We start from the raw sequence: 27,487 nt of genomic DNA, 5'->3' as shown, positions 1-27,487 counted from the left end.
CATCACACCTCCTCCTCCATGCTTCACGCTGGGAACCAGGCATGTAGAGTCCATCAGTTCACCTTTTCTCCGTTGCACAAATACACGGTGGTTGGAATCAAAGATCTTAAATTTGGACTCATCAGACCAAAGCACAGATTTCCACTGGTCTAATGTCCATTCCTTGTGTTCTTCAGCCCAAACAAGTCTCTTCTGCTTTTTGCCTGTCCTTAGCAGTGGTTTCCTAGCAGATATTCTATCATGAAGGCCTGATTCACACAGTCTCCTCTTAACAGTTGTTCTAGAGATGTGTCTGCTGCGAGAACTCTGTTTGGCATTGACCTGATCTCTAATCTGAGCTGCTGTTAACCTGCGATTTCTGAGGCTGGTGACTGGGATGAACTTATCCTCCGCAGCAGAGGGGACTCTTGGTCTTCCTTTCTGGGGCGGTCCGCATGTGAGCTAGTTTCTTTGTAGCGTTTGATGGTTTTTGAGACTGCACTTGGGGACACTTTCAAAGTTTTCCCAATTTTTCGGACTGACTGACCTTTACTTCTGTAATGATGGCCACTCGTTTTTCTTTACTAAGCTGCTTTTTTCTTGCCATAATACAAATTCTAACAGTCTATTCAGTAGGACTATCAGCTGTGTATCCACCTGACTTCTCCACAACGCAACTGATGGTCCCAACCCCATTTATAAGGCAAGAAATCCCACTTATTAAACCTGACAGGGCACACCTGTGAAGTGAAAACCATTTCAGGTGACTATCTCTTGAAGCTCATCAAGAGAATGCCAAGAGTGTGCAAAGCAGTAATCAAAGCAAAAGGTGGCTACTTTGAAGAACCTAGAATATGTCATATTTTCAGTTGTTTCACACTTTTTGGTTATGTACTATACTTCCACATGTGTTAATTCATAGTTTGGATGCCTTCAGTGTGAATCTACAATGTTCATAGTCATGGAAATAAAGAAAACTCTTTGAATGAGAAGGTGTGTCCAAACTTTTGGTGTGTTCTGTATATCATTTAAACAACACAAAGATTGTAAATGAATAAAGGTGAAATAGCCCCTCAATGTAAAGCTCCGTATGGCAAGACTGCTGCTGCCACTTTTATCCAAAGTTTTCCGAAGCTCTGTGGCCACCTCCACATGGGTTGGTGCGGCTCGCCTCCAGCTGGGGACAGGCTGAGGCTACACAGGTAGGAGGGGCCACAGAGCTTCGGAACACTTTGGAAAAAACAACGATGGAGGGGGTGGAGTTTTAGACCTCTAATGATTTACAGGCAAGGGGGTGAGTTATTGCTGTTGACACTCGCCCACCCTTGCAGCTCAAACACAAAGCTTTACAGTAAGGATTTTTTTTTTTACAAACTCTGTACTTTTTAGGAAAGACAAAAATAGGGCATCAACATTTTCCAGAAATAAATGACAAAAATAGAACTAACAAGCAATGTAGCTCACAGTAAATATTAGGAATAATATGAAAGAATTTACTTAAGTTTGTGTCTGTTTCAGTTTTGGGGGTTAACGTGGATGTTGGGGGTCTCTTCAGTTTTTGGGCATTAGAGTCTTGCTTTAATCCTCTTGAGACTCTGTGTCCAGCTCCACTTGCTTGAGATGTTAAATAGGAATTCCCTTTGACAGGAGCAAACAACTCTTTTAGAGCCTCCAAACTGTTAGGGAAGGGTTTCTAGCCCAAGGATTTGGGGGGAACTTATCAACATTGATTGATCTAGTGCAGCTTTGAGATACTTTAGAAGGGCTCGTAACCACTAAGGGCAATTCAGAGCAATTCCTTGCACCTTGCACACAATGAGGAATAAAGGGCAGCATTTTTTCGCATGACTTGTGAATCCCCATAGCCAAGCATTGTACAGCTAGAGGAATTCGGATGCATATTCACATTGGAACAAGTGCCGGCGGGCATCTTGGGGATACACTGGCACACGCAGAAATGGGCCCTTTATATTTGTGATACTTCCAACAAATTATAAATATGAATGTTAGGATTTTGAGATTGTTCTCTTTTCATTTTCACCTTCATGTAGAGATGAAACATCAATACAATTTATTTTTGGATTCCAGAGAAATAGTTATTTCTCATTGTTCCAATTGCCAGAATTAATTAAACATGGATATAAGCCGTACACTTTACCGGAATTCCTCTGTCACTCTTGTTGGTATTTTTGTTTCAACCATATTACCTTTAAAATTATGAATGTAGAATCTGTACTTTTGTACTGTATAGACAGGACAGAGTCAAAGTACTCTAACCACCCCAGGTGTTGATTTAAGAGGTCTGGGGTCTGCTAGGTACTTCATGTAGGATGATGCCTGTTTTTCCGAGTTTAAATCAATGGAAGACTCTACTTTCTGGACTATGGTAGAGTGTCTATGGATGCCTTACAAACGCAACTGCAAAGTACTCGGTCAACTTGTTGGCTGATTGGCATTTATTCCCAAATAAAGAAGGCAGGAATGTAATAGTCACGGCAGCACTGGTGTTGAAGAGAGTTTAATGTAAGTGACGGAGCTCAGGGACTGATGTGTGAGACCCACGTATCTGGGGTAATGGGACAATTAGGATTTCCAGATCCAGAACTTGTACTTGGAGATAACAATGCATTCTACAAACCATACAATGTATATTCCATGCCTTGTATGTGACATGTCTATAAATGTCCATGGAGGAGGGAGCATGTGGGAGTATGTATGTTTCCGGCTGTGTTTATTCGGGCTCAGGGAGAAGCTGAGAGATGGCTCTCCCTGCACTAGGTAATTAGAGGAATAGAATAAAATACATACATACCTAATTTGTCTTTTTTAGACACGTAATTCAGGGTCCAGCTATTGCCGGCACCCAGATTACAATGATTGTACAGAAATTCCCCCGTGCCACTAGAGCTTAAATTATGGTGCAGCTGCCTAATCAGGCGCTGTGCTGTGGTAAGTGAGTGCCGAAGCTAGCTGACTCCACGTGGAGAACATCATGGTATAGGGGTGCTGTGCATTCCTTCCCCTCCCTTCCCCCAACCCAATAACCCCCCCCCCCCATTTCCCTCCCTCTTTTCCCTTCACTCAACTTCATTCCTTTGTTGTTATTTATATTATTGACCTTGGAATACTAAATGGAAACATTGTTTTTTTTTATTCTCAGATAGATGTACATTTGTTGTTTCAATTCCTTCTCCCGAGAAAGTGAACTCTGCTTCACAAAACTTGTCTTTTCAGGAATTGTTATACATGCTGAATATTTGTATCACTTTTTCTATTGTATGATTACTGTAAGTCTGGTGGTGGGCGGAAGAGTGACTATTTACTTGCTACACCCAAACCCAATTTGTCTTGCTGTGATGGTTCCTCCAAAACGTAAAAGACACGCAGGTGGAAGCTGCAATGTGACATCATTACTGGATCTTTGGGTGACCAGGTGAATAAGATGGGAGTTAAGTGTCAATTGAGGGGGGGGGTGTTGTTAAAAGTGAACCTGAGATTGTTCACCATCCCATATTTATACTTACCAGGGGCATCCTCCATCCCCATTGGCACCATGGCCTCCCTTACTGTCCTCTTTGGCCCCTCCATTCTCCTGCAATAACTTCTGATCATCCGGGCAGTCACAGGCTTGTGCGCATGCATGGCTCGGACACGCGCACACCCCTCCCCATGCTCCTGTCCCCTGGAGTGTTCATGACCTGTGCAGTAGTACTGCCGAACCGCACATGCGCAAAAGTCACCAACAGGCGGGGACTGACCAGATTACCAGGAGTCGTAGTGTCAGGAAGGAGGGGCTGGAGACCCTGGTACTCGTGGGGCAGGAGGAAGCCCCAGGTAAGTATAAATACGGGCTAGTGTACCATCTCAGGCTCACTTTAAGTAATAATAAAGATTTGGACTTTAAGCCACTGATAGAAACTGATGAAACAGATCTATAACCACTTTGCAACTTCCCAATACACATTATGTGCCTGAATGAATTACAACAGTCACCAGCATTCACAGCTTGTGATTGTTTAATGTATGTGAATAACAATTTACATCATTCAATTAAACAGACTGTGTTCAGCCATGCGGGTTGAAACTCACATGAATGTGTTCTTATCATGCTGGCGTTTTTTTTTTCCTTAGGGACAGTACATGTGGGCAAATCTGTGACGTTTAAGCGCTGGGCATTCAAATGAATGGACAGCGGTGGTACAATTTTTTACCGAAGTTTACCATTGCTTGGGTTAAAAAAGACACATGCCAGGAAGCGGCAACGGAAGCTGCCAAAAGCTCTCAAATTCCTTTCTGTACGCTTGCAGAAAATCATTTGAACAAGGCGATGGGGGATGCCCATCAGAATCGGGCCGAAGTCAAAGAGTGGTTTAAAATGTGTGTACATATTGAGCACGTGCACTCAACTTCGGAACCTGTCCTGTTAAACCACTGTATGCTCTCGGCCGCTGTGCTGCTACTAAGTTTCAGTGTGTTAGAAGTTTTCTTATAGCCTAGACCATCTTTATGTAGAGTTCTTCTTTTAACCTCCCTGGCGGTGTCTCCGGGCTAAGAATTAGCTGCTTGGAATGGGAAGCTTCTGCTGCTCACCTGGGTCCCTCGTGTGATCCGCACTGCCCAGCGGGACTCCAGGGCTCACCTTTAAGCCACCGGGATCCCCTTCCCCTCTCTTCTGACTGAATCCTGGTGGTGAATCAGCGGCGGTACGGAACGGCATAACGTCATCGAGGGCGGCCCCACAGTTAAAGTGGACCCGAACTCAAGCGCAAGACAGAAAAGAAACAGAGAACTGCAGCCTACACACCAAGAGAGTTTAGCCTGTCTAATGCACCATCTGGACCTGATCTATTGCACAGGACAGAAGGTAAATATACAGCAATGTGCCCTGTATGTATGTAGAGAGTTTAGCCTGTCTAATCTCTCCTCATTTTTCTCTAATCACAGTTGTAATTTTATCTCTCTTGTGTCACATGACTGCCATGGCAGAGATGGCAGATACGTTTATTTGAAAGCACTGGATGTTAACAATATAGCCATTTGGTTCCCAACTGCTTCTGAGCTAAGTGCTTTTGCTGATATGCCTTACTGTTACTGATTTTTGCCTGGATTTTGACTACTCTCTGTCGACCGCCTGCACCGACCTCTGCCTGCATTTTGACTACTCTCTGCCTGCTGCCTAAGACTGACAGCAAATGGAAAAAAGTCTGAAAGGAATCACGCTTTTACTGCCCCGATTTTGATGTCCCCCTCTGTGCCATTCCCCGTTTCAAAATATACCACTTGCGGGAGGTGTGTTAGGTATATACTGTATGTACATACTGTATAGTCTGGTGCCTTATTTGTACAGTTTCACTTTTTTTAAGTGTATTCATACATGTCATTATTTCAGCAATGTTGTGTTCTAGTCTTTTATTATACGCAGGATGTCTACAAGACCTTAAGGCTCTGTTCACATCTAAAAACGAAATCGCTGACGGCAGCGATTTTCGATTCTTTGCACATTTTTTTTTTCCTCCTCCCGGTGCTACAATTTTGTGCAAAGCACAGAGCGATTCCGTTTTTTCTCTTCCTGACTTAAGGAACTAAACTCTTTGACCAGGAAAATAATAAATATGATGTATTTATTCTTAAAATTGCAAATGCAAACACCGCACAAAGCTATTTTGTGAGTATTTAGCGCTCTTCCTATACCTTCCATTAGCGCAAAATCGCCCTAAAAATGGTACCAACGAAATGTGCCGATATGAACCTTCTCATTGAGAATCATTGCACAAGCGTTTTGTGGGCGATTTTGAAAATCCCCTGCGCTTGAAAAAAGGCCAAAAACGGCCTTTGTGTGAACAAGCCCTTATTCTGACATATTTTGGTGAGTTATGACTTTAACAATGTACTGCTCTTGGGCCCATATGCAATTCACTTTTTCACCTGAGTTTTCTCCTAGGTGATTATTTTAAACTTGTCAATAAAATGCTTTTTAAGCAAGAACATACTCAAAATAATTTTGATAGTACTTTTTCACCTACTTTTTGGTACTTTTTTAGTTGAATATTGCTGAAAAGTTATTTTAAATTGAAGATGAAAAATGATCTCCTAGGAGAAAACTCAGGTGAAAAAGTGAATTGCATAGACCCATAAATCCAGAAAGAAATGAACTACAAGGGTGGTTAATATCCTCATAGAGAGTTCTCTGCCATGAGGTGCCATGTTGAGCTTCCAGTGACCAGTATGAGAGAGTGCGGGAGCAATAACACCAAACTTGACACCTCGGCTCCACACTTACACCTGAGACCTTGTAACACTAACGAGTCACATAGCCCTGGGTAGGGAAAATTAGTATTATATATATAATCATTTCCTTGCTATGTACTAATTTAATTCGTTTTTGGTCAGCTGCTCCCACTTAGCCATGCTTTTGGTGTATATGCAGAGCTTCTGTTTGGGTTCAAGGTGCGTTTGTAGTTCCTGGGGGGGCTCAGCGCATCTCTGATGGAGGCCATTCAGAGGCGGCCTGGTGTTGCGCTGATCCACCTTTTGCGCAGTTTTCAATTTTAGATTTTGCTTGATTAGCCGCACCCAGGCTATGCATATACATAGGTTAGGATTTAGTTAGTGTTAGGCCCCTCCCATGGAGGATTGACTTCTTCGCAGTGGGAGGGACGAGTACTTAATAGGTTGCATGCAAGCTGTTACAGGAAACCAACATCCTCCTCCAGTGGTAGACAGGTCATGTGTATGCTCGGTGTGTGTATTCGACCCCACAAGTGGGGCTTGCACTCTTTTGCAGGTAGGCACTTGCCTGTTTTTAAGTAGCGCTGTTCATTTCCTTGCTATGTACTAGGGAAAATTAGTAATTGGGCAGAATAGTGACATTCTTCACTTAGGGGTGTACTCACTTTTGTTGCCAGTGGTTTAAACATTAATGGTTGTGTATTCAGTTATTTTAATGGGACAGCTAATTTACACTGTTATGCAAGCTGTAAACTGACTACTTTACATTGTATCTAAATGTTATATCTTCAGTGTTGACCTATGAAAAGATATAATAAAATATTTACAGACATGTGAGAGGTGTACTAAGTTTTGTGAGATACCATATTGCATATGTATATCTTAGTAGATAGAAACAATAACACTCACCTGCTTGGCAAGAACATGGCAATCAGACAGGCCAGAGGATTGGCCATAGAACCCAAAGCTGCCGACAGGTGGTATGCCAAGTTTCCATAAGGCATGCAGGAGTATGTTTGTATGGAAGGAAGGACTCCATTGGTGAGGGCATTCACCCATGCAGTGAGGAAGTATATAACTGCATAGTGGCCATATGAGTATCCTGTTTCGTTTTGTTCCATCCCAGGAGAAATCCCATGGCTGTGGCTGGTGCTCTCCCCAGCTTTGCTTGTCTCTGGAGGAACTATATTACAAGACATGTCGATGTCTTCTGTTGAAAAGGAATTAAGGGTAATTGTGCTTTGAAACAAGGAGATATTATTGTTTTCTCTCCGGGAAAGCCTGTTGAGAAAGAAAAAGGCCACCAAACAAAAAAACATCATGGCAAACAGCAGAAAAATGAATACCTGGACAGAAAAGTTGGCTGGGAGATACTGTGTTTCCAGATGCTGAACCCGGTCAGTGGCATTGGACCATTCTTGTGTAGAGTTCTCATTCTGTGTAACGTTGATGCACTTTATCATTCCTACACCTTGGACCAGGGATAACAGGCCTGGAATAAGTCCACTAAACCCCTCTCCAATAAAATACGTAGTTAAATATTTAGGTTGAAGTTGCATCATAAATGGCAGAAAAGTTACAGATGACGTACAATCCACTAATGATAGGAAGAAGGTCAATACCAGGAATCCCGTACTGTGCAGTTCTCCTGCTATCCATGTGGATTCTCTCCAGAAGAAGGCAAGAAGAAACAAGGCCACAATTCCAAAGATGATGATGGTGTAAATGACCCAAACTTCATTTAGCTTTCCCGGTTTCCACTTGTGCATTATGGTTACAAACAAAGGCCCAATGTTGGCCATCTGGATGATAATGGTGAGATAAGAGGGTAAGTACCATCCTTCTTTCAGTTCATTGACAATAAGTGGAAGTTCCACCCAAAGACCATTGATGGCAATCCATGCACCAGACCCAAATACACATGCCAACAGGTGAAGAACAAAAGCCATCTTTGTACTTTTTGCCTAGAGCGTCAACCAAGAAGTTTGAAACTCAACAGATTGATGATGAAGGTCACTTACTTTCCTCGTCCAAAAAGACCTTTCTTTCCAGTGTAAAGAAACATCACATGAGGAACTTATGTTGTGTTTCTTCAAGAGAAAGAGAATCACATGAGATGTCAATCAGGAGTGTATAAGGTTACTTAGATTGCAAAGCAGTGGAGAACTTGTGTGGTTTAGCAAACCTGGGCTGACTATATTAAAAATGTATGTATGGAGTCTATATTCCTTACCTGTGTCCTATAAGATCATAAGTGGGTAAAATGGGGGTCAAGCCATTGCAGCACTATGCTCACGCCTGCAGTGAGAAGAACTATGCGTGATAAACAGGGGCGTTCCTAGGGTCCTTGGAGATCGGTGACACCTGGGGGCACTAAGTGGGGGGTATATGCCGCGGCAAAAAATGGGCGTGGTCATGCAGTGAGTGGGCGTGGCCATGGGTGGGGCCAATCGTACATTAGATTAGGACAGCGGTGGCGAACTTTTTGGAGCTCCAAACTGCAACCCACAAGTCACTTATCTATCGCAAAGTGGCAACAGCAATTTAAACTAAATACTATACAAACGTTTTAACACATACATGAACATTATGGAAAATCCAAGTTGAAAAACTGTGAAGATAAACGATTTCATCCATCCTACTGCTGAAAAAATATAATCATTTTTTTTAGAACCTCCCAGTTTTATTTTCTGTTTTAAAAAGCTAAAAAAAAGTAGGTTTAATGCTATTGTCTAATATGATGATGATTCAGCTTTTCCCATAGTCTCGCAGTTAGCAATCATGTGACCCCCAACAAGACAAATTCAGCAATCATGAGGCCCCTATCAAGACAAATTCAGAAATCATGAGGCCCCCAACAAGACAAATTCAGCAATCATGAGGCCCCAACATGACAAAGTCAGCAAGCGTGAGGCCCCCAACAAGACAAATTCAGCAATCATGAGGCCCCCAACAAATCATGAGGCACCCAACAAGACAATTTCAGCAATATTGAGGCCCTCAACAAATCATGAGGCCCCCAACAAGACAAATTCAGAAATCTTGAGGCCCCCAACAAGACAAATTCAGCAGCCATGAGGCACATAAATAGACAGCATTTCACATAAATAGGCAGAATGCCCCCTTAATATGGTAGACACCTCTCACCTGGCTTCTGAATTCTCCTCTACTGGCTGCTGTGCCTGGCAATATTGTTTTTGGCTGGATTGGGGATGATGTGTGAGCTTAAAGGCCTGGCAGTGATGCTGTGGCCTGGCTGGCGGTGATGCTGTAGCCGATGTTGTTGTCTGGGTTGGCTAGCAGTGATGCTGGGCTGTGCTTGGCTGGTTGAAGTAAATGCTGGCCTGACTGGTGTTGATGCTGTGGCCTTTTTGACAGTGATTCTGGGCTGGTTGGCTGATGGTGATGCTGGGCTGGCTGGCCTGGATAGTTTAGGTAGCGACAGGTGCCCCCTAGTTAAGGTAGCGCCAGGAGTACCCCAGTTTAGGTAGTGACAGGAGCCCCCCAGTTCAGGTAGGGACAGGAGCCCCCCAGCTCATTTAGTGACAGGAACCCCACCAGTGTATGTAGTGACAGCAGGGACCCCCCAGTTAGATAGTGAGTGACAGCAGGGACCCCCAGTTAGATAGTGAGTGACAGCAGGGACCCCCAGTTAGATAATGAGTGACAGCAGGGACCCCCAGTTAGGTAGTGAGTGACAGCAGGGACCCCCAGTTAGATAGTGAGTGACAGCAGGGACCCCCAGTTAGTGAGTGACAGCAGGGACCTCCATTAGTGACTGACAGCAGGGACCCCCATTAGGTAGTGAGTGACAGCAGGACCCCCATTAGTTAGTGAGTGACAGCAGGGACCCCCATTAGTTAGTGAGTGACAGCAGGGACCCCCGTTAGGTAGTGAGTGACAGCAGGGACCCCATTAGGTAGTGAGTGACAGCAGGGACCCCCAGTTAGATAGTGAGTGACAGCAGGGACCCCCAGTTAGATAGTAAGTGACAGCAGGGACCCCCAGTTAGTGAGTGACAGCAGGGACCCCCATTAGTTAGTGAGTGACAGCAGGGACCCCCATTAGGTAGTGAGTGACAGCAGGGACCCCCATTAGTTAGTGAGTGACAGCAGGGACCCCCATTAGTTACTAAGTGACAGCAGGGACCCCCATTAGGTAGTGAGTGACAGCAGAGACCCCCATTAGTTAGTGAGTGACAGCAGGGACCCCCATTAGTTAGTGAGTGACAGCAGGGACCCCCATTAGTTACTGAGTGACAGCAGGGACCCCCATTAGGTAGTGAGTGACAGCAGGGGCCCCCATTACTTACTGAGTGACAGCAGGGACCCCCATTAGGTAGTGAGTGACAGCAGGGACCCCCATTAGGTAGTGAGTGACAGCAGGGACCCCCATTAGTTAGTGAGTGACAGCAGGGACCCCCATTAGTTAGTGACAGCAGGGACCCCCATTAGTTACTGAGTGACAGCAGGGACCCCCATTAGTTACTGAGTGACAGCAGGGACCCCTGTTAGGTAGTGAGTGACAGCAGGGACCCCCATTAGGTAGTGAGTGACTGCAGGGACCCCCATTAGGTAGTGAGTGACAGCAGGGACCCCCAGTTAGTGAGTGACAGCAGGGACCCCCAGTTAGGTAGTGAGTGACAGCAGAGACCCCCGTTAGGTAGTGAGTGACAGCAGGGACCCCCGTTAGTTAGTAAGTGACAGCAGGGACCCCCATTTAGGTAGTGAGTGCCAGGCACGCTCCCCACCCCACCTACCTTGCCGGGTGTTCCGACGTGATATAAAGTGTTGGAGCACCGGCTGCGTCAGACCTCAGGATCAGCGCACGACCCGACCAGATAGAACGGGCGCCGGGCACAAATATGCGTAAGTGATGTCACTTCCGCATATCAGCGGTGTCCGCTAGGTCCTAGCGCCCGCTCTATCTAGTCCCCCGGCGCTGATCGAGGTCTGACGCTGCTGTGTGGCAGTGGGGACAGCCGGGGGGCAGCGGCGGCCGACGATCCGTGGCACCCCAGGACAGATTGGGGGCACGGGCCCCCCCAAAATAGGGCTAGCAACACCCCCTGGTGATAAACCCATGACTGCCTGGATTTATTATAGTGAAATTTGCACCGTATGTCCTGTGTGTGTCTACACTAATCTTCTAGCAATCCTCACTGTGAACTGTTAGCACAAAACAACATAAAAAGTTTCCGTGACAAGTTTGCTGAGTCAGAGTAAGTAAATTACAATCCTTTGACTTACTAAATCAGACCCATAGAGTAATTAATGGCCTTTGGTGGGTCTCATATTAACTGATACAGGAAGTCAGGACAACCACCAAAGGTGTTATAACTAAACATTGCATTCATTGCAACTTTATTCGGTCCTGACTCTTACAAAATATCCTACACGTTATCTCTTCTGCATTAATGAAAACCAAAGTTCATTGTGTCATAAGCTTTCTCTACGTCTTATCTTTCTTCTCTAAAGGATATACTCTGGACAGTGACTTGCTTAATGCTAGGTACAGTACAAATCATTCAATATCTCTGCAAACTGACTCTGCTACTAGTGGCTCAATTTACAAAGCGTTATTGGACAATGCTTGCAGTATTACAAGTGAGATGTTGGGTGGTTCTGTGGCAGAGTGAACAGTACTTTCGCTTTGCAGCAGTAGGGTTCGCAGTTGAAATCTAGGCATTGACACCATCTGCATGTGTTTCCTCTGGGAATTCCGGTTGTCACTTATATCCCAAAAACATACAGATAACTTAATTGGTCCTCCCCAGAATTGATCTCAATCTATGATAAGGACATTAGGCAATGGCTATGGTAGGGATTAGATTGAGAGCTCCCCCGAGGACAGTCAGTGACATTACTATGTACTCTGCAAAGTGCTGCCGAAGATGTCAGTGCTATATAAATACATAATAATATTATGGTAGGACCTTAGACTATGACTATGGTAGGATTAGATTGTGAGCTCCTCTGAGGACAATCAGTGCAAGACTACGTACTCTGTTAAGTTCTGCTGAAGATGTCAGTGCTATATAAATACATAATAATAAGATGGTAGGACATTAGACTAGGACTATGGTAGGGATTAGATTGTGAGCTCCTGTGAGGACAGTCAGTGACATGACTATTTACTCTGTAACATGCAGCAGAAGATGTCAGTGCTATAAAAAAACATAATAATAAGATGGTAGGACCTTAGACTATGACTATGGCAGTATTAGATTGTGGGCTACTGAGGACAGTCTGTGAAATGACTATGTACTTTGTAAAGTGCTGCAGAAGATGTCAGTGCTATATAAATGCATAATAATAATAATAATAAGGTAGAACATTACACAATAACTATTGTAGGGATTCGATTGAGAACTCCTTTGCAGACAGTCAGTGACATGACTATGTACTCTGTAAAGTGCTGTGGAAGATGTCAGAGCTCTATAAATACATAATAACAAAATCGTACAACATTATGGTAATTGGTCCTCCCCAAAATTGCCCTTAGTCTATGATAGGGACATATGACTATGGTAGGGTTATATTGTGAGCTCCTTTGTGGACAGTTAGTGACATGACTATGTACTGTGTAAAGTGCTGCAGAAGATGTCAGTGCTACATAAGTACATAATAATAATAATATGGTTGAACATTAGACTTTGTCTATGGTAGAATTAGATTGTAAACTCATCTAAGGGCAGTCAGTGACCTAACCGTGTTCTCTGTATAGTGCTACAGAAGATGTCAGTGCTATATAAATACACAATAATAATATGGTAGGGCATTAGACTATGACTATGGTAGGGATTAGATTGTGAGTTCCTCTGAGGACAGTCAGTGACCTAACCATGTACTCTGTAAAGTGCTGCAGAAGATGTCAGTGCTATATAAATATATAATAACTAGCCGACCCGCGGCGTAGCATACGCCACATAAGAGGGTAGAGGGCAGGAAGGGGGTATTGGGCACAGCGGCGGGAAGGGGGGTCCCCCATGTGTGCTCTACCTCCAGCTTAAGCTCAGCAGGAACACCCCCCCCCTCCTCACCTGGGTCCGCCATATGCGCTCCCCCTCCTGCTTATGCACAGTAGCAGCCTCCACTATTAGTAAGAGGCAGCGGGAGAGGATTACTCACCTCTTCCATGTTCCATCATGCGTTCCACTGTCGTCACTTCCTGCAATGCCGCACACTGTATTGGTGTAATTTGCCTTTTTAAAACAGAAGGAAATCTGCAATAATTCAGCTATAAGTGAACATTTGTGGTTACCCACAATGCACTGCTACTAAATATGCAAATTACCCCTTTTCCCCCTTGGTAAGCCAAGCAAGTATCCAGAGCTGCTGGTGTATAGCAAGCATATAGCTTTAAATTTTACACAGTCATATCAAACCCACATGTACACAGCCTGTTTCGGACTTTTGGTCCTCATTAGTACATGGCAGGAATTGATACAGCTGTATGAGATGGGGCTTGGACTAGTACAACAGAGTAACCAAGCAGCTCAGGGTGACCCAAACCACTTGGAATGTATAGGGGGATAAAAGGGACCAAAGAGACCTTCTACTAAAAAAAAGCAAAGCTTGGTGTAATTTGCTTTCCTAAAACAGAAGGAAATATGCAATAATTCAGCTATAAGTGAACATTTGTGGTTACCCACAATGCACTGCTACTAAATATGCAAATAATTCCTTTTCACCCTTAGTAAGCCAAGCAAGCATCCAGAACCACTGGTGTATAGCAAGCCTATAGCTTTAAATTTTACACAGCCATATCATACCCACATGTGACAGCCTGTTTCAGACTTTTGGTCCTCATCTATACATGGCAAGGATTGATAAGGCTGTATGAGATAGGGCTTGGACCAGTACAACAGAGTAACCAAGCAGCTCAGGGTGACCCAAACTACTAAGAATGTATAGGAGGATAAAAGAGACCAAAAAGCTCTCCTACTAAAAAAAAGCAAAGCTTGGTGTAATTTTCCTTCTTAAAACAGAAGCAAATCTGCAATAACAACAAACAAACACAGAACATTTATATCGCGCTTTTCTCCTGGCGGACTCAAAGCGCCAGAGCTGCAGCCACTAGGACGCGCTTTATAGGCAGTAGCAGTGTTAGGGAGTCTTGCTCAAGGTCTCCTACTGAATAGGTGCTGGCTTACTGAACAGGCAGAGCCGAGATTCGAACCCAGGTCTCCTGTGTCAGAGGCAGAGCCCTTAACCATTACACTGTCCAGCCACCGCCTATAACTCAGCTATAAGTGAACATTTGTGGTTACCCACAATGCACTGCTACTGAATATGCAAATTATCCTTCTTTGCCCTTGGTTTGATTTGACACTACTTCTTCTTCTTGCTTGGACCAGCCCCTTCTTCTTGCTTGGACCGGCCCTGGGGGCAGGGCGCTACTTCTTCTTCTTGTTTGAAGGTTGAGGCACTTACTCTATTATATATATAGATACAACAGAACATTGCACTATGACTATGGTAGGGATTAAATTGTGAACCTCTCTGAGGACAGTCAGTGACATAACTATGTACTCCGTAAAGTGCTGCAGAAGATGTTAGTGCTACATACATTTATAATAATCTGTGGCAGAATGGTTTGAAGCACACCTAAAATGATAGGGATATGGAGGCTGCCATATTTATTTCCTTTAACCATTTACCGTGTCCAAGACGGTATATCTACGACCTGCAAAACTTCAGTTCCTATTCAGGGACATAGATACTCAATTGCTGCTCACCGAAAGCCCTCTTCCCACATGTGTTCTCATTAGTAGACAGATCAGTGTATGGAAACATAGTTCCCATTCACCGATCTAAGTGCCTTCGATCAATGATCCTCAGTATTAATAAAATGCCGGTGGTCATTGACTAATGTGAAAGTAAAAACATACACACTCTACTTCCTGTACCGCGTGTATGCAGTAAACACTTCACACTAGGAATAAACTCGGAGGGGGATATCTAGTGGCCAAATAGTATATTACACATTAAATTCAATTAAAATGCATACATCCCCCATTAAAGTTAACCCCTTACCTACCCTACTGTCCCATAGTTACCAAAATATAGTTACCTTAGAGACTCAACTTTTTTAATATGTATGTCATGAGGGTATATTACTGTCAGTTCTGCAAGTAAGGGCTTGTAATTGGTAACCGACTCAACACAAAAAAAATATTGGCCACAAGATTTCTTTTATGAGATGTTTTATAATCTGATTCCCCATGAGTTCCCCGTTATGATCTTTATTAGGAACTGTGATGTTAGTTCTATTTCATTGTTGATTTGAATTCCTCTTTGTGTTCAAGATGACATGTTGTATGATGTTTTACTTTGTTCTACAATGTGTTCCTTTACTTTAAAACTTCAATAAAAATGTATTGACAACAAATAAAATGTTGTGATAGGGACATAATTTAAACATTGTAATACCTGAGGACAGATGGGCAAAAATAATGTGTGGCTTTTATCCACAGCAGCATGTTTTATTTTAAAACTATAATGGCTGAAAATTGAGAAATAATGAATTTTTCCATTTTTTTTATTCTTATCCCCGTTAATATGCATCAAAACGTACCACCCAAAGAAAGCCTAATTGGTGGATAAAAAAAACAAGATATAGATCATTAAGTTGTGATAAGTAGTGATAAAGTTATTGGTGAATGAAAGGAAGGAGCACTGAAATGTGAAAATTGCTCTGGTCCATAAGGCGAAAAACCCCTCAGTAGGCTGTTCTGTTGATCCTCTGCCTCTAATACTTTTATCCATAGACCCTGAACAAGCATACAGATCAGGTGCTCTGACTGAAGTCTGACTGGTTGCCACATGCTTGCTTCTGGTGTTGTTCAGACACTGCAGAAGCCAAAATAAATGAGCAGGACTGCTAGGCAACTGGTATTGTTTAAAATGAAATAAATATGGCAGCCTTCATATCCCTCTCACTTCAGGTGTACTTTAAAGAGGAGCTGTTAGGTATAAGGTCTCAGAAAATAAACACATATATCAGTAGCTAAATACTGGCTGTACTTACATTACATATGCATTTCACTGTCCACGTTTGTACTTCACAGAATTTTTATATAGTATTTGCAGAGAATGATGCTCCTGACAGCTCATGGCAGGTTCCATGTTTGTCTGTCTCCTATGAAGCCAATTGTGATGTCATATCCTCCCTCCTTCCTGATGATTCCTCTCACAAAAAAAGCTCGTAATGAATAACAGTACTGTGCAGTGAATATTAATTAGCCATGTGGCTAGGAACAATAGCGGACTCCTGCAGTGTACTCTGCCCGGAGATTTATCAGTGCTGTCAGCTGGGCTGCATTACAAGCTGCTGTAACTTGATCCTGTAACTTCTCACTAGCAGCCGAGGGGAGGGCCCCAGAATGCTTTGCAGTATGCTTTGCAGTATGGTATGCGGCCTCTCGGCCTCTTAAGAGCTTGGGTCTAACAGCTTTGCTGATAAGCACACATCAAAAGTAGGAGAGATTTTTAACTTCAGTATTGCCTTTTTGGCTTCCTTCTAAACTGTTTAACACAGGAGAATAAAGGTTTAAATTAGCTTTTGCAGCCTGACAGTTACTCTTTAAGGACAAGAAGACAAAGGTATTGGAGTGACCGCCACAATGCCGTGACCTCAATGAGAGTTAAAATTTGTGGGCAGAACTGAAAAGGTGTGTGCTTATGGACCCGCCCCAGTTACACCATTTCTGTGTGGAGGGATCGGCCAAAATGATATAAACTTATTTTAGGAAGCTTGTGGAAGACTACCCAAAATAAAATAGAATGTAACGATTGCGGAATTATTTCCGTGGTAAGCGCACAGGATGCCCGCTGACACTGCGGAAATCCTCCACAAGCGAGTAATTTGACAGAACCCAGCTATGGCGCTATGCACCTGTAGAGGGCAATTCCCACCGGCAGATGGAGCTGTGGAGTGCAGATGAACAAAGCCTCTGCACGGCCACAGATGCCAAATGGGAATTGTACGAGTTGAAGCAATGCAGGGCAAGATATCCCTTAAAGAGAGAGAGCACAGAGACAGAATGTATGTGTGTCCACCAATCTAGTCGCCACCCAGCGACGGTGAACACACAACTACAAAACCGAAGTGGGAACGCAATCACAAGAGTGGCGATTGCCAAAAGTGACACAAGACCGAATTTAGACAGAGCACAAGTGTAGCAAGAAAGACACAGCAAATAAGAACGATTAGAACATCAAGGAAAATAACAAACGCTAGTTAAACGCGAACACCGCACTCATTCGCAACAGCGAACACGTTTAAGACACGATCACCGCGCATTAGGCGCCCAGTGATAAGCGTGCCACCCTAACTACCCAATGTAACACAAACACGAAGTAGAGAACGCGAACACTTGCTAAACGGTTACCTCACCGAGCCTACAGCAAGAGTTCGTACTAGACAAGACAGACAGGAGGAGCAGCCAGCAGCAACTGCAGCTCTGGCCTACACTCCCAGACAGAGCACAGAAGGACCCACCGCCACTGCCGCTAGAGCGGATGCGATCCAGATGGACAAACAGATGGGGCTGCCGGTAGCAACTGCTGCTCTGGCTAGCACCCCTAAGACAGGGTACAGGCAGAACGATTTCCTGTCGACCGCCGCTGGTGACAAGACAATCGCAACAGATAGACAGAACAAGGCAAAACAGATAATACAACCTGACTGCGCTAGAAGGGATGCCTAGTGCAGTCCCAAGGAATTACTCTAAGATAATCTTAGCAAACAATAGCAAGGCTGATACTCCAGGAGAGTTAGCAGGAACAAACCATCATGACCAGCAAAGGAATTCTGGGAAGAAATGTTTTTTATACTGCAAGCCATCAGAGGAAAGAGCTAAGCAATTTGCATGACAAGTGTATGCAAATTCCTCACCAGCAGAGCAACTCTGAAACTTGCAAAGTGAAGACAGGTCTCTTTTCCAGAGACCTGTAGCATTCAGACCTAAAGAATGGTCAAACAGCTGTCTGCCTGTGCAGACAGCAGAGCAGATCATTACATAGAAACAATTTAAACACTTCCTGCAAAATAAGATTTTATAAATGTTCTATTTGTGCACCTTTATTGCAAATAGGACATTTATATAAACACCTTTTATTTTGAAGTACATGCATGCATTTATATCCTTCAGCCAATGGGATAACGTGGTTAAAGGCAATGCTACCAAATATTAAAGTGGACCCAAATTAAAAATACAAGATTTCAGAAATAAAATCTATTTTCTAAATTATAATTATAAATAGCAGCCTTTTTTCAGCTGCATGATGACAAATATAAAATATTTTACATTTATTGGAGGAACCCCTCCCTTCCTTTCAAATTGCCGGCATTTTTCCGGCAAACTGGTGGAGTAGATGGTGTCCGGCAATGGAGGAATTGCTAATGGCTGCCCCCAGTATAACCCTAGCTATGAAAAGAGAAGGGTGAAAAGCATGCACTGAAATGATCATAGGCTTGAAGGAGTGTTTATTTATCTTTGTATGTGTCAGAGTGGTGCAACTAAATATTTTTAATTAAAAAAATGTTTGGTTTGGGTCCGCTTTAAGTGTATGTCAACTTGTGAGCCAGTGGAACTGTGATATAGCCAACTGGGATGGAATTTGCCAAGGCACTGGTTTGTCAGCAGCGAGCTTCCATCCCATAATGCCCAACATGACCTCCCAACCCAAAGCCAGGTAGATGTTGGTGACATGAACAAGAGTTCCCAAACGTGGACACTGTGGCAAACTCCATTTTTATTGGCAAGCTGGCTTTAGGTCAGAGGACATGCTGGGCATTATAGGATGGATATTCACCACTGGCAAACCCAAGCCACAGTGAATCTCATCACTGCCATTGAAAAGTAAAATACTCTGGGATATGGAGGCTGCCATATTTATTTCCATTTAAACAATACCAGTTGTCCAGCTGTCCTCCTGATCCTGAGTCTCTAATACTTTTAGCCACAGACCCTGAACAAGCATGCAGCAGACAGGTACTCTGAGCTGGTTTTACGGGATTAACCATATGCTTGTTCCAGGGTTTTTGACTCAAACACATTTAATGCCAGAAGATCAACAGGGCCAGGGGCGTAGCAGTAGCCATAGCAGCCGTTGCAGATGCTATGTGGCCTTGAAGTAAAGGGGGCCCAAGTGTATTCCCCATTAACCTTCTTGTGTTCTTCCACCCCCTGAGTTTGTCTCGCGGCCCATGGACCTTATGCAGTGTAGATTGCATGAGCATGTAACTTGCTCAATTAACTCTTATCTATAGGGTGTCAAGTGGCATTGCTCAAGAGTGCCTACATCTGCGGGCCCCATGGAAGTTTTGCTATGGGGCCCTATTATCACTAGCTACACCACTGAACAGGGCTGTCAGGCAACGGTCATTGTTTACAATGAAACAAATATTATCATTTTATTCTTATTATTTAATATTTGTAAAGCAGCAACATTTTCCACAGCGCTGTACAGAGTATATGTTGTCTTGTCTCTTATAATATATACAAATATGACAGCCTCCATATGACTCTCACATCCTGCTGATCTTTCTGGCATCTGTAGTGTCTGAATCACACATGTGAAACTCTGAGGCGGCCAATACAGCCAGACTCCGAAGGGAAACATCTGATCTCCATGCTTGTTCAGTGACTATGGCTACAGGCATTCGAGGCTGGGGATCAGCAGGATAGCCAGGCAATGTGCATTGCTTAAAAGGAAATAAATATGGCAGCCTCCGTATACCGCTCACTTTAGGTGTGCTTTAACAGATGTTTATCTCAGTACAATACTCTTCTGATCCCAATACTTTTCCGCTTTATTTTCATTTTACTATACAATCTACGGAGGGAGGGGTTATAAAGTGGGTTTTAAAGAATTCACCCTGAGGCTGAGTGCACAAATGGCTGCGCGTGAAAGGGTGAGTTTTCTGGCATGTGCGGGGCTGTTTTGTGTGCGTTTTTTTGTACATTTTTGGTGCGTTTGTGGTTTTTTCCTGCATATGCGTTTTTCAGGCGTTTTGCGTGCTTTTTTTAAAATGTATTTGCAGTTCACATATACAAAATGCATATGCGTTTTCCATGCGTTTTTATATTGCGTTTTATCCAAATCACTAGGAAGACAACAGGAAGCAGAAATACATCACAAAACTATTTCAAAGAAAAAAAAAACGGATAGAAAAACGCATACCATTGCGTTACCATTGACTTTCATTATGTGCGTTTTTGATGTGTTTTTGAGAAGCATGCAACAAACCCAGCGTGTTTCAAAATGCATAAAAAATGCATATGCGTTTTTTTTTATGCGGCCCATTGACTTGCATTGGCGGCAAAAACGCAGTGTTTTCCTCAACGCTAGCGTTTGTGCTATGTGTGTTCCTAACCTGAGTGTGTGCAAACTTCAGCTATGCGATTACTTAACTCCAGCTCACCTGTGCTCTGATCTGTGAGGTTTCTCTGAACACACAGGAGCTATTGTCAATGGCTGCAGCCAGGACACAAAGAAAGGAAATCTACCGCTAATACAGTTGAGACTTTGTACTTACTGTGGTGATTTCTGAGAGAAAACTTCATCTCTGCCTGCATTTTATGAGAGATCTCCATTATTAGCAATCAGTGTTCCTTTACAATGACACAGAATTGTCTCTAGCTCTGAGTTCCAGCAGCCAGTTCTATAGCAGCGCACAGCTCCGCCCACTGATACTCAACACTTGGCTAATCTATTCACCTCGCTGAGCATTGCAAGTAATGTGCAACTCTTCTGTATGTATCAGTGGACTTCTGGAATTTTACTAATGTTTCAAGCTCTCTGAATGTTCCAGAGTGGTCAGGTGACATACATGAAAAAAAGGCGCCTGGAAAAAAGGGCTCGGGATTGTCGCTAGTAAAATATTCTACTACTGCATTTTGATATTAAAATGTTGGTAATATTTACTGATATTTTACTATGGCTAAAATGAACCCTACTCTCACACAGCACCCTTCCCTGATGGTGCCTAACCCTAAGACCCCTCCCCTTGTTGTACCTAACCCCGATACCCCTCCCCTCATTGTGTTTAGCCCTAAGACTTCTCCAGCAACAATAAAAGCACACCTGAACTGAGAGGGATATGGAGGCTGCCATATTTAATTCCTTTTAAACAACACCAGTTGCCTGGTATCCTGCTAAACTCTTTGGCTGCAGTACTGTCTGAATCACACACCTGAAACAACCATGTGGCTAATCCAGCCAGACTTCAGTGGGAAACATCTGATCTGCATGCTTGTTCAGGGGCTGTGGCTAAAAGTATGAAAAGCAGAGGATAGGCAGAAAAGCCAAGCAATCTGCCTTGTTTAAAAGGAAATAAATATGTCAGCCTCCATATCCTTCTCACTTCAAGTGTGTTTTAAAGCCTAATTTCAGACACACATTTTTGCATGCATTCATTTAGGCCTATTCTGACCTGTTTGGTGCCCCAGGCATGGTAATTACTCCCCCTCACCCCACCACAAACCACCACTAACACGGAGCAATATCAGTTATCTTAACATAAAAAACTGAATGATTATAGGATACAGTAGAATCTCGTTATAGTAAACCTCTGGATATAGTAAACTCAGTCCTCAAGTCCCAGCAAATGTGTCTGTATAAATATGCAATGCATGACCAATTCTGATGTAGTAAACTCCTGATATAGTAAACTGCTATTCCTGGTCCCTTGGAGTTTACTATAAAGGGATTCTACTGTAAAATAATATTTCAAAATTTGACATAGAACTTTTTTTCACTACAAGTGTTATCCTCTTAAAGTGGACCTGAACTCAGAACTTCCTCTCTGCTCTATAAGATAAGCAACAGCATAATAACCTTTACAGAAAAATCATTTCCTTGTTACAGCTTACAGAGCTCCTTCAGAGATACAGCAGTGTAGTTACTTCCTTGTTGGCTGGGAGCACAGAAAGGGTTAAACTCCTGTGTTTACATATTAACTCTCAACTCGGTAGAGTCGGCAGACAGCTGGGAGCTCAAATTACACTAGCGCATTACTTGGTGAGAATGGAGAATTAGACAGGCTGTTCTCCATAAACAATCCTCCTTCTCTCCTGTGCAAGAGTTCAGGTCTGCTTTAAGGTGAACCCCTGGCGGATTACGGAAAAAAAGGTAGCTATACTTACCTAAGAGGAGATAAGCTCCTGGATACTGCAGAGGCTTCTCATGAGCATCTGCCCCCCCACTGTTGTTAGGGGAGGAGCCGCAAAATGAATCCGACAAAAGTTTGCTACTATGGCACACACTTGCAGCGAGCAAGATTCAGGAGGTAGAGGATAAAGGTATGGGCAAAGATCCAGAGGCTTCCGTCTACCTAGGTATGTCTTCCTTTTTTGTGTTTGTGGCTGTCCTGGGTAATAATAAGAGTAACAATGAAGAGCCAGATGTGAAAAGTGGGTGTGGATACAACAGACTGTGGGTGGGACCAAATATTAGTCAGAACATAAAAGTGTGCACACATAGGTTGTATGCTGTAGAAAGTGTATTAATGGGCCACACTCCCTTTAATGCACCCACTAATGATACAATCTTACCAAATCTATGTAGTAAAAGAGTAAGGCCAGAAACCCACTAGGAGCAATTTTCTGAGCGCTTTGCGATCTGAAATCTCTTGCTAATGTAATGCTATGGGTGTGATGCCATTTGAGCGATGTGATTTTATAAAAATCCCCCATAGCATTGCATTAGCAAGACCTTTTTCAAATCACTAGCGATTAGAAATCGCTCCTAGTGGGTATCTGGCCTAATAAATATAAGTAAATATATGCTGGCCCATATGCAACCCACTTTTTCTCCTAGGTGATATTTTCACAACTTGTCATGGCCTTTAAGCCACCAGCAAGTAAGAAAATACTAATTGCAAAAATAATCTTAATTGTATATTTTCACCAACTTCTGGGTACGTTTTAAAAAAGCTGAAAAGCTATTCTAAAAAAGATGAAAGCTATCTCCTAGGAAATAGCTCAGGAGAAAAAGATCATTGATGGGCCTTTGAGTGGATATTGTGTCCCATATGCAATTAAAGTCATTGGAGGTCATTAATAAAAAAAAAAAAAAAAAAGCCAGATACTTACCTATGGAGAGGCTCTGGGTCCCATAGAGCCTTCCCTCTCCTCTCCCGGTGCCCTGGTTGCAATGGCATCTCCTCCATTTGAATCCCCCGCCGCAGAGGACTTCGGGAGCGGAGTCCTCCTGAAGACAGGCGGCTCCATACTGCGCACGTGCGAGAGTGCGTGCTAGTGCATGTGCAGTATGGAACTGCCCATCTCCTTTTTTTTTTTTTTTACGATTCCCAATGACTTTAACTTTTTTTCCTAGGAGATGTTTCATCTTGTATTTAAAATTACTTTTCTGCACTTTGCAATTGAAAAAGTACCAAAAACTTAATGATAAAGTGCCATCAAAATAATTTGGAGTATTTTCTTGCTTGCTGGTGGTTGAAAAAAAACATTTTATTGATAACATTTAAAAATATCACCTAGGAGAAAACTCAGGAAAAAAAAGTGAATTACATATGGGCCTTTAAGTCATACAGAAGCAGCTTCCTAATACTTTGTACAAGAGAAACATCTCGTACTTTGCTGCACACGATCTTGACTAGTTTAACCCTCTGGGGGATAATCCCGAGCTGAGCTCGGGGTAAGCCGCCACAGAGGATTTCTCAGGCCCTGGTGGGACGATTTGCATAATTTTTTTTTTGTTGCACGCAGCTAGCACTTTGCTAGCTACGTGTATATACCGATCGCCGCCGCTCCGCGCTGATTCGCCGCTACCCGCCGTGCCGCGTCGCTCCCCCCCCCAAGACCCCATGCGCAGCCTGGCCAATCAGTGCCAGGCAGCACTGAGGGGTGGATCGGGACTCCCTCTGGCGTCATGACGTCGATGACGTCATCCCGATCGTCGCCATGGCGACGGGGGAAGCCAAACAGGAAATCCCGTTCTGAACGGGATTTCCTGTTTGCTTTGATTGCCGGAGGTGATCGGAGGGGGTGGGGGGATGCCGCTGCACAGCGGCTATCATGTAGCTAGCGCTAGGCTAGCTACATGATTAAAAAAAATAATAATTAAAAAAAAATGTGCTGCGCCGCCCCCTGCTGATATTATTGTATCCCCCAGGAGGTTAAATCTGGACCTCTGTGTTTCAATCTTTTGCTTTATTTGAGAATGTGTTTTCTGCATCAAGCTGTAGATTAGTGCACTTTGTCTGTGTGTACTTCTTTAATGTATTCATGCTTTCAGTGGCGTAGCTAAGGAGTTGTGGGCCCTGATGCAAGTCTTACAATGGGGCCACCCAAGCACTCTATACATAGTGTCAGGATCTGTGCCTCTGTTGTCCTGCTGGTGGCATCACTAGTGAACTTTGCTGTGAACTTCCACTGTCAACCAGCAGATGTCTCCCCTGTTGCTGAGAACTGTGCAGTTCCCTGGATAACCAGCAGGTGGAACTATAATGTCAGGATCTGTGCCTCTGTTGTACTGCTGGTGCCATCACTAGTGAGGGCCTGTTTCCACTTGTGCAGTGGGAATCGCCACAGTAAAAATTCGCATGTGGATGCAAATTTCGCATGCGGTTATATGCAAATTTTCATGCAAATTTGCATACGATTTCGCATGGATTATGATGTATGCGAATTTAACCATGGCAGTGCCTGTGTGCTTTTCCATTGATTCCATGCAAAATCGTATGCGAATTTGCATGAAAATTTGCATACCAATACCGCATGTGAATTCCCTATTAAATACATTGTATGCGATTCGCATAGCGGTATGCGGTATGCGAATTCTGATGGCTCTGCCGTGCAGATTTTTTCTGCAGAGTAAAACGTAAAGGGAACAGGAAAAAGGAAAAGGAAAAGGTGGAAACAGTCCCATCCACTTGTATTGGCTATGCGAATTTGCATGCGGCAAACGCATGCGAATTCTCGATAGTGGAAACGGGCCCTGAACTTTGCTGTGAACTTCCCCTGTCAACCAGCAGATGTCTCCCCTGTTGCTGAGAACTGTGCAGTTCCCCGGATCACCAGCAGGTGGAACTATGAGAACTTTCTGAAAGATCACCTGATCAATGTGCTGCTATTTAAAGAGACTCTGAAGCGAGAATAAATCTCGCTTCAGAGCTCAAAGTTAGCAGGGGCACGTGTGCCCCTGCTAAACCGCCGCTATCGCGCCGCTAAACGGGGGTCCCTTTACCCCCTAATCCCCCCCCCCCCGCAAGACTTGGTCGTACATTTGGTCGCTCCTGGAGGCAGGGCTAACCGCCGCAGCCCTGCCTCCAGTCGCGTCTATCAGCAGCGCATCGCCGCCTCTCCCCCGCCCCTCTCAGTGAAGGAAGACTGAGAGGGGCGGGGGAGAGGCGGAGATACGCGCTGACAGACGCGCGTGGGGCAGGGCTGCGGCGGTTAGCCCTGCCCCAACCAGGAAGCGCTCCCCCGCTGCACCGAGGGGATTTGGGGGATCAGGGACCCCCGTTAAGCCGCGGGATAGCGGCTGTTTAGCAGGGGCACACATGCTCCTGCTATTTATGAGGTCTGAAGCGAGATTTATTCTCGCTTCAGACTCTCTTTAAAGGGGAACTTCAGCCTAAACAAACATACTGTCATTAAGTTACATTAGTTATGTTAATTAGAATAGATAGGTAATATATTTTTTTACCCACCCCGTTTTAAAAGAACAGGCAAATGTTTGTGATTCATGGGGGCTGCCATCTTTGTCATGGGGGCAGCCATCTTTTTGGTTGGTAGGAGGTGACAAGGAGCAGGAGACACAGTTCCAACTGTCCTGTGTCCTGATCACCCCTCCCAGCTGCACACGCTAGGCTTCAAATGTCAAATTCAAAATGTACAAAAAAAAAATTGCACCAAAACAGCAGAACGAGAACAACAAAATCAGAAATCCCATCATGCTTTGCACAGCATCAGGGGAAAAAAGCCCGGGCAGTTTTCTTCTGTGCAGCTAAAAATTAGACTTCTACAAGAAAAACAAAGTTCTGATGCTGTGAAACTGTTAAAGAAACACCAAGCCTTTTCAGTGCTGCTGAGTCGATTTTTAGTCCGGAGGTTCACTTTAAGACCAGACTTCCTAGCAGCACAATGCTAGGTCATTCTGTTTGCTTGTGCAGTTTTGTGACTCTAGCCATTGATCCTGTGTTCCCTGTTTCCTGCCTTGCCTTGCCTTGCATTGTTACTCTGAATTCCCGGTATCGATCCTTACTAGCCTGATCCTGATTTCCTGGTTTGACTCTTGCTTGTATGACTTCCCTTCGTGTATGCTGATTCGGATCATTCATTGTTGTATATATTCTGATACTCTGTGTGTTGCTATATATATTACAAACACAATTGCTAACTCCCAGCTAGAGCAATCTCCTGCCTCTATCTGGTCAGCTGACGCCAGTCAGCCAATCAGACATACTGTTATACACCCTTTGCCTGCTGTACCAAATCTAGCAGGAATTGCATAAATTAGCATTCAGGTGGGAGGCTTCAGTTGGATGCAATCGTAGATTGCATCGTTTTAAAATGACACCCCGTGTAGGCACATCTCCCACACGGTCACCTCCATAACCACTCCCCTGTCACTCCCCAACCGCATCCTGGAAGCTGTAAAAAAGAAATGTAAAATCACAAACACTGGTCCGCACGACAGCCGGGGGCCCCAGGTCTCTCTTACTAGCTGGGGCCCCCAAACCACCATGCGATACCTAGAGGGAAGTGTGGGCAAGCCCTGGACCTCTCACCTCCAGGGAACTCACCCCCACCACCTCTATACTGAATGCCAAGTGCAACAAACACAATTGCTAACTTCCAGCTAGAGCAATATCCTGCCTCTCTGGCCAGCAGACGCCAGTCAGCCAATCAGGTGTACTGTCATACACCCTTTGCCTGCTGTACCAAATCTAGCAGGAATTGCATAAATTAGCATTCAGGTGGGAGGCTTCGGTTGGTTGCAATTGTGGGTTGCATCGTTTAACAGGGACGCCCCGTGCAGGCACATCTACAGGCAAAGGGTGTATAACAGTACACCTGATTGGCTGACTGGCGTCTGCTGACCAGATAAAGGCAGGAGATTTCTCTAGCTGGAAGTTAGCAATTGTGTTTGTTGCACTTGGCATTCAGTATAGAGGTGGTGGGGGTGAGTTCCCTGGAGGTGAGAGGTCCAGGGCGTGCCCACACTTCCCTCTAAGTATCGCATGGTGGTTTAGGGGCCCCAGCTAGTGAGAGACCTGGGGCCCCGGCTGTCGTGCGGACCAG

The 27,487-nt window shown here is 44.1% G+C and overlaps 2 protein-coding genes across 16 annotated transcripts in view; one reads left to right on the top strand and one right to left on the bottom strand.

Annotated features, from left to right (window-relative positions):
* SLC52A3 (solute carrier family 52 member 3) overlaps positions 1-20,880 on the bottom strand; it is a 32,310-nt gene extending 11,430 nt beyond the window's left edge. The window contains exons 1-2 of the mRNA XM_068262803.1: positions 20,755-20,880; positions 7,117-8,297 (exon numbers count right to left, since the gene is read on the bottom strand). Of these exons, the coding sequence (XP_068118904.1) occupies positions 7,117-8,156 (1,040 nt within the window). The 5' untranslated portion in view covers positions 8,157-8,297; positions 20,755-20,880. The remainder of the gene's footprint in view (positions 1-7,116; positions 8,298-20,754) is intronic.
* Positions 1-27,487, top strand: part of FAM110A (family with sequence similarity 110 member A) — an 897,957-nt gene that overhangs the window by 536,450 nt on the left and 334,020 nt on the right. The window lies entirely within an intron of this gene.

This window comes from Hyperolius riggenbachi, chromosome 12 (assembly GCF_040937935.1).
Source record: "Hyperolius riggenbachi isolate aHypRig1 chromosome 12, aHypRig1.pri, whole genome shotgun sequence".
In the NCBI taxonomy this organism is placed as follows: Eukaryota; Metazoa; Chordata; class Amphibia; order Anura; family Hyperoliidae; genus Hyperolius; species Hyperolius riggenbachi.
This window is presented reverse-complemented; position numbering and strand designations above follow the sequence as displayed.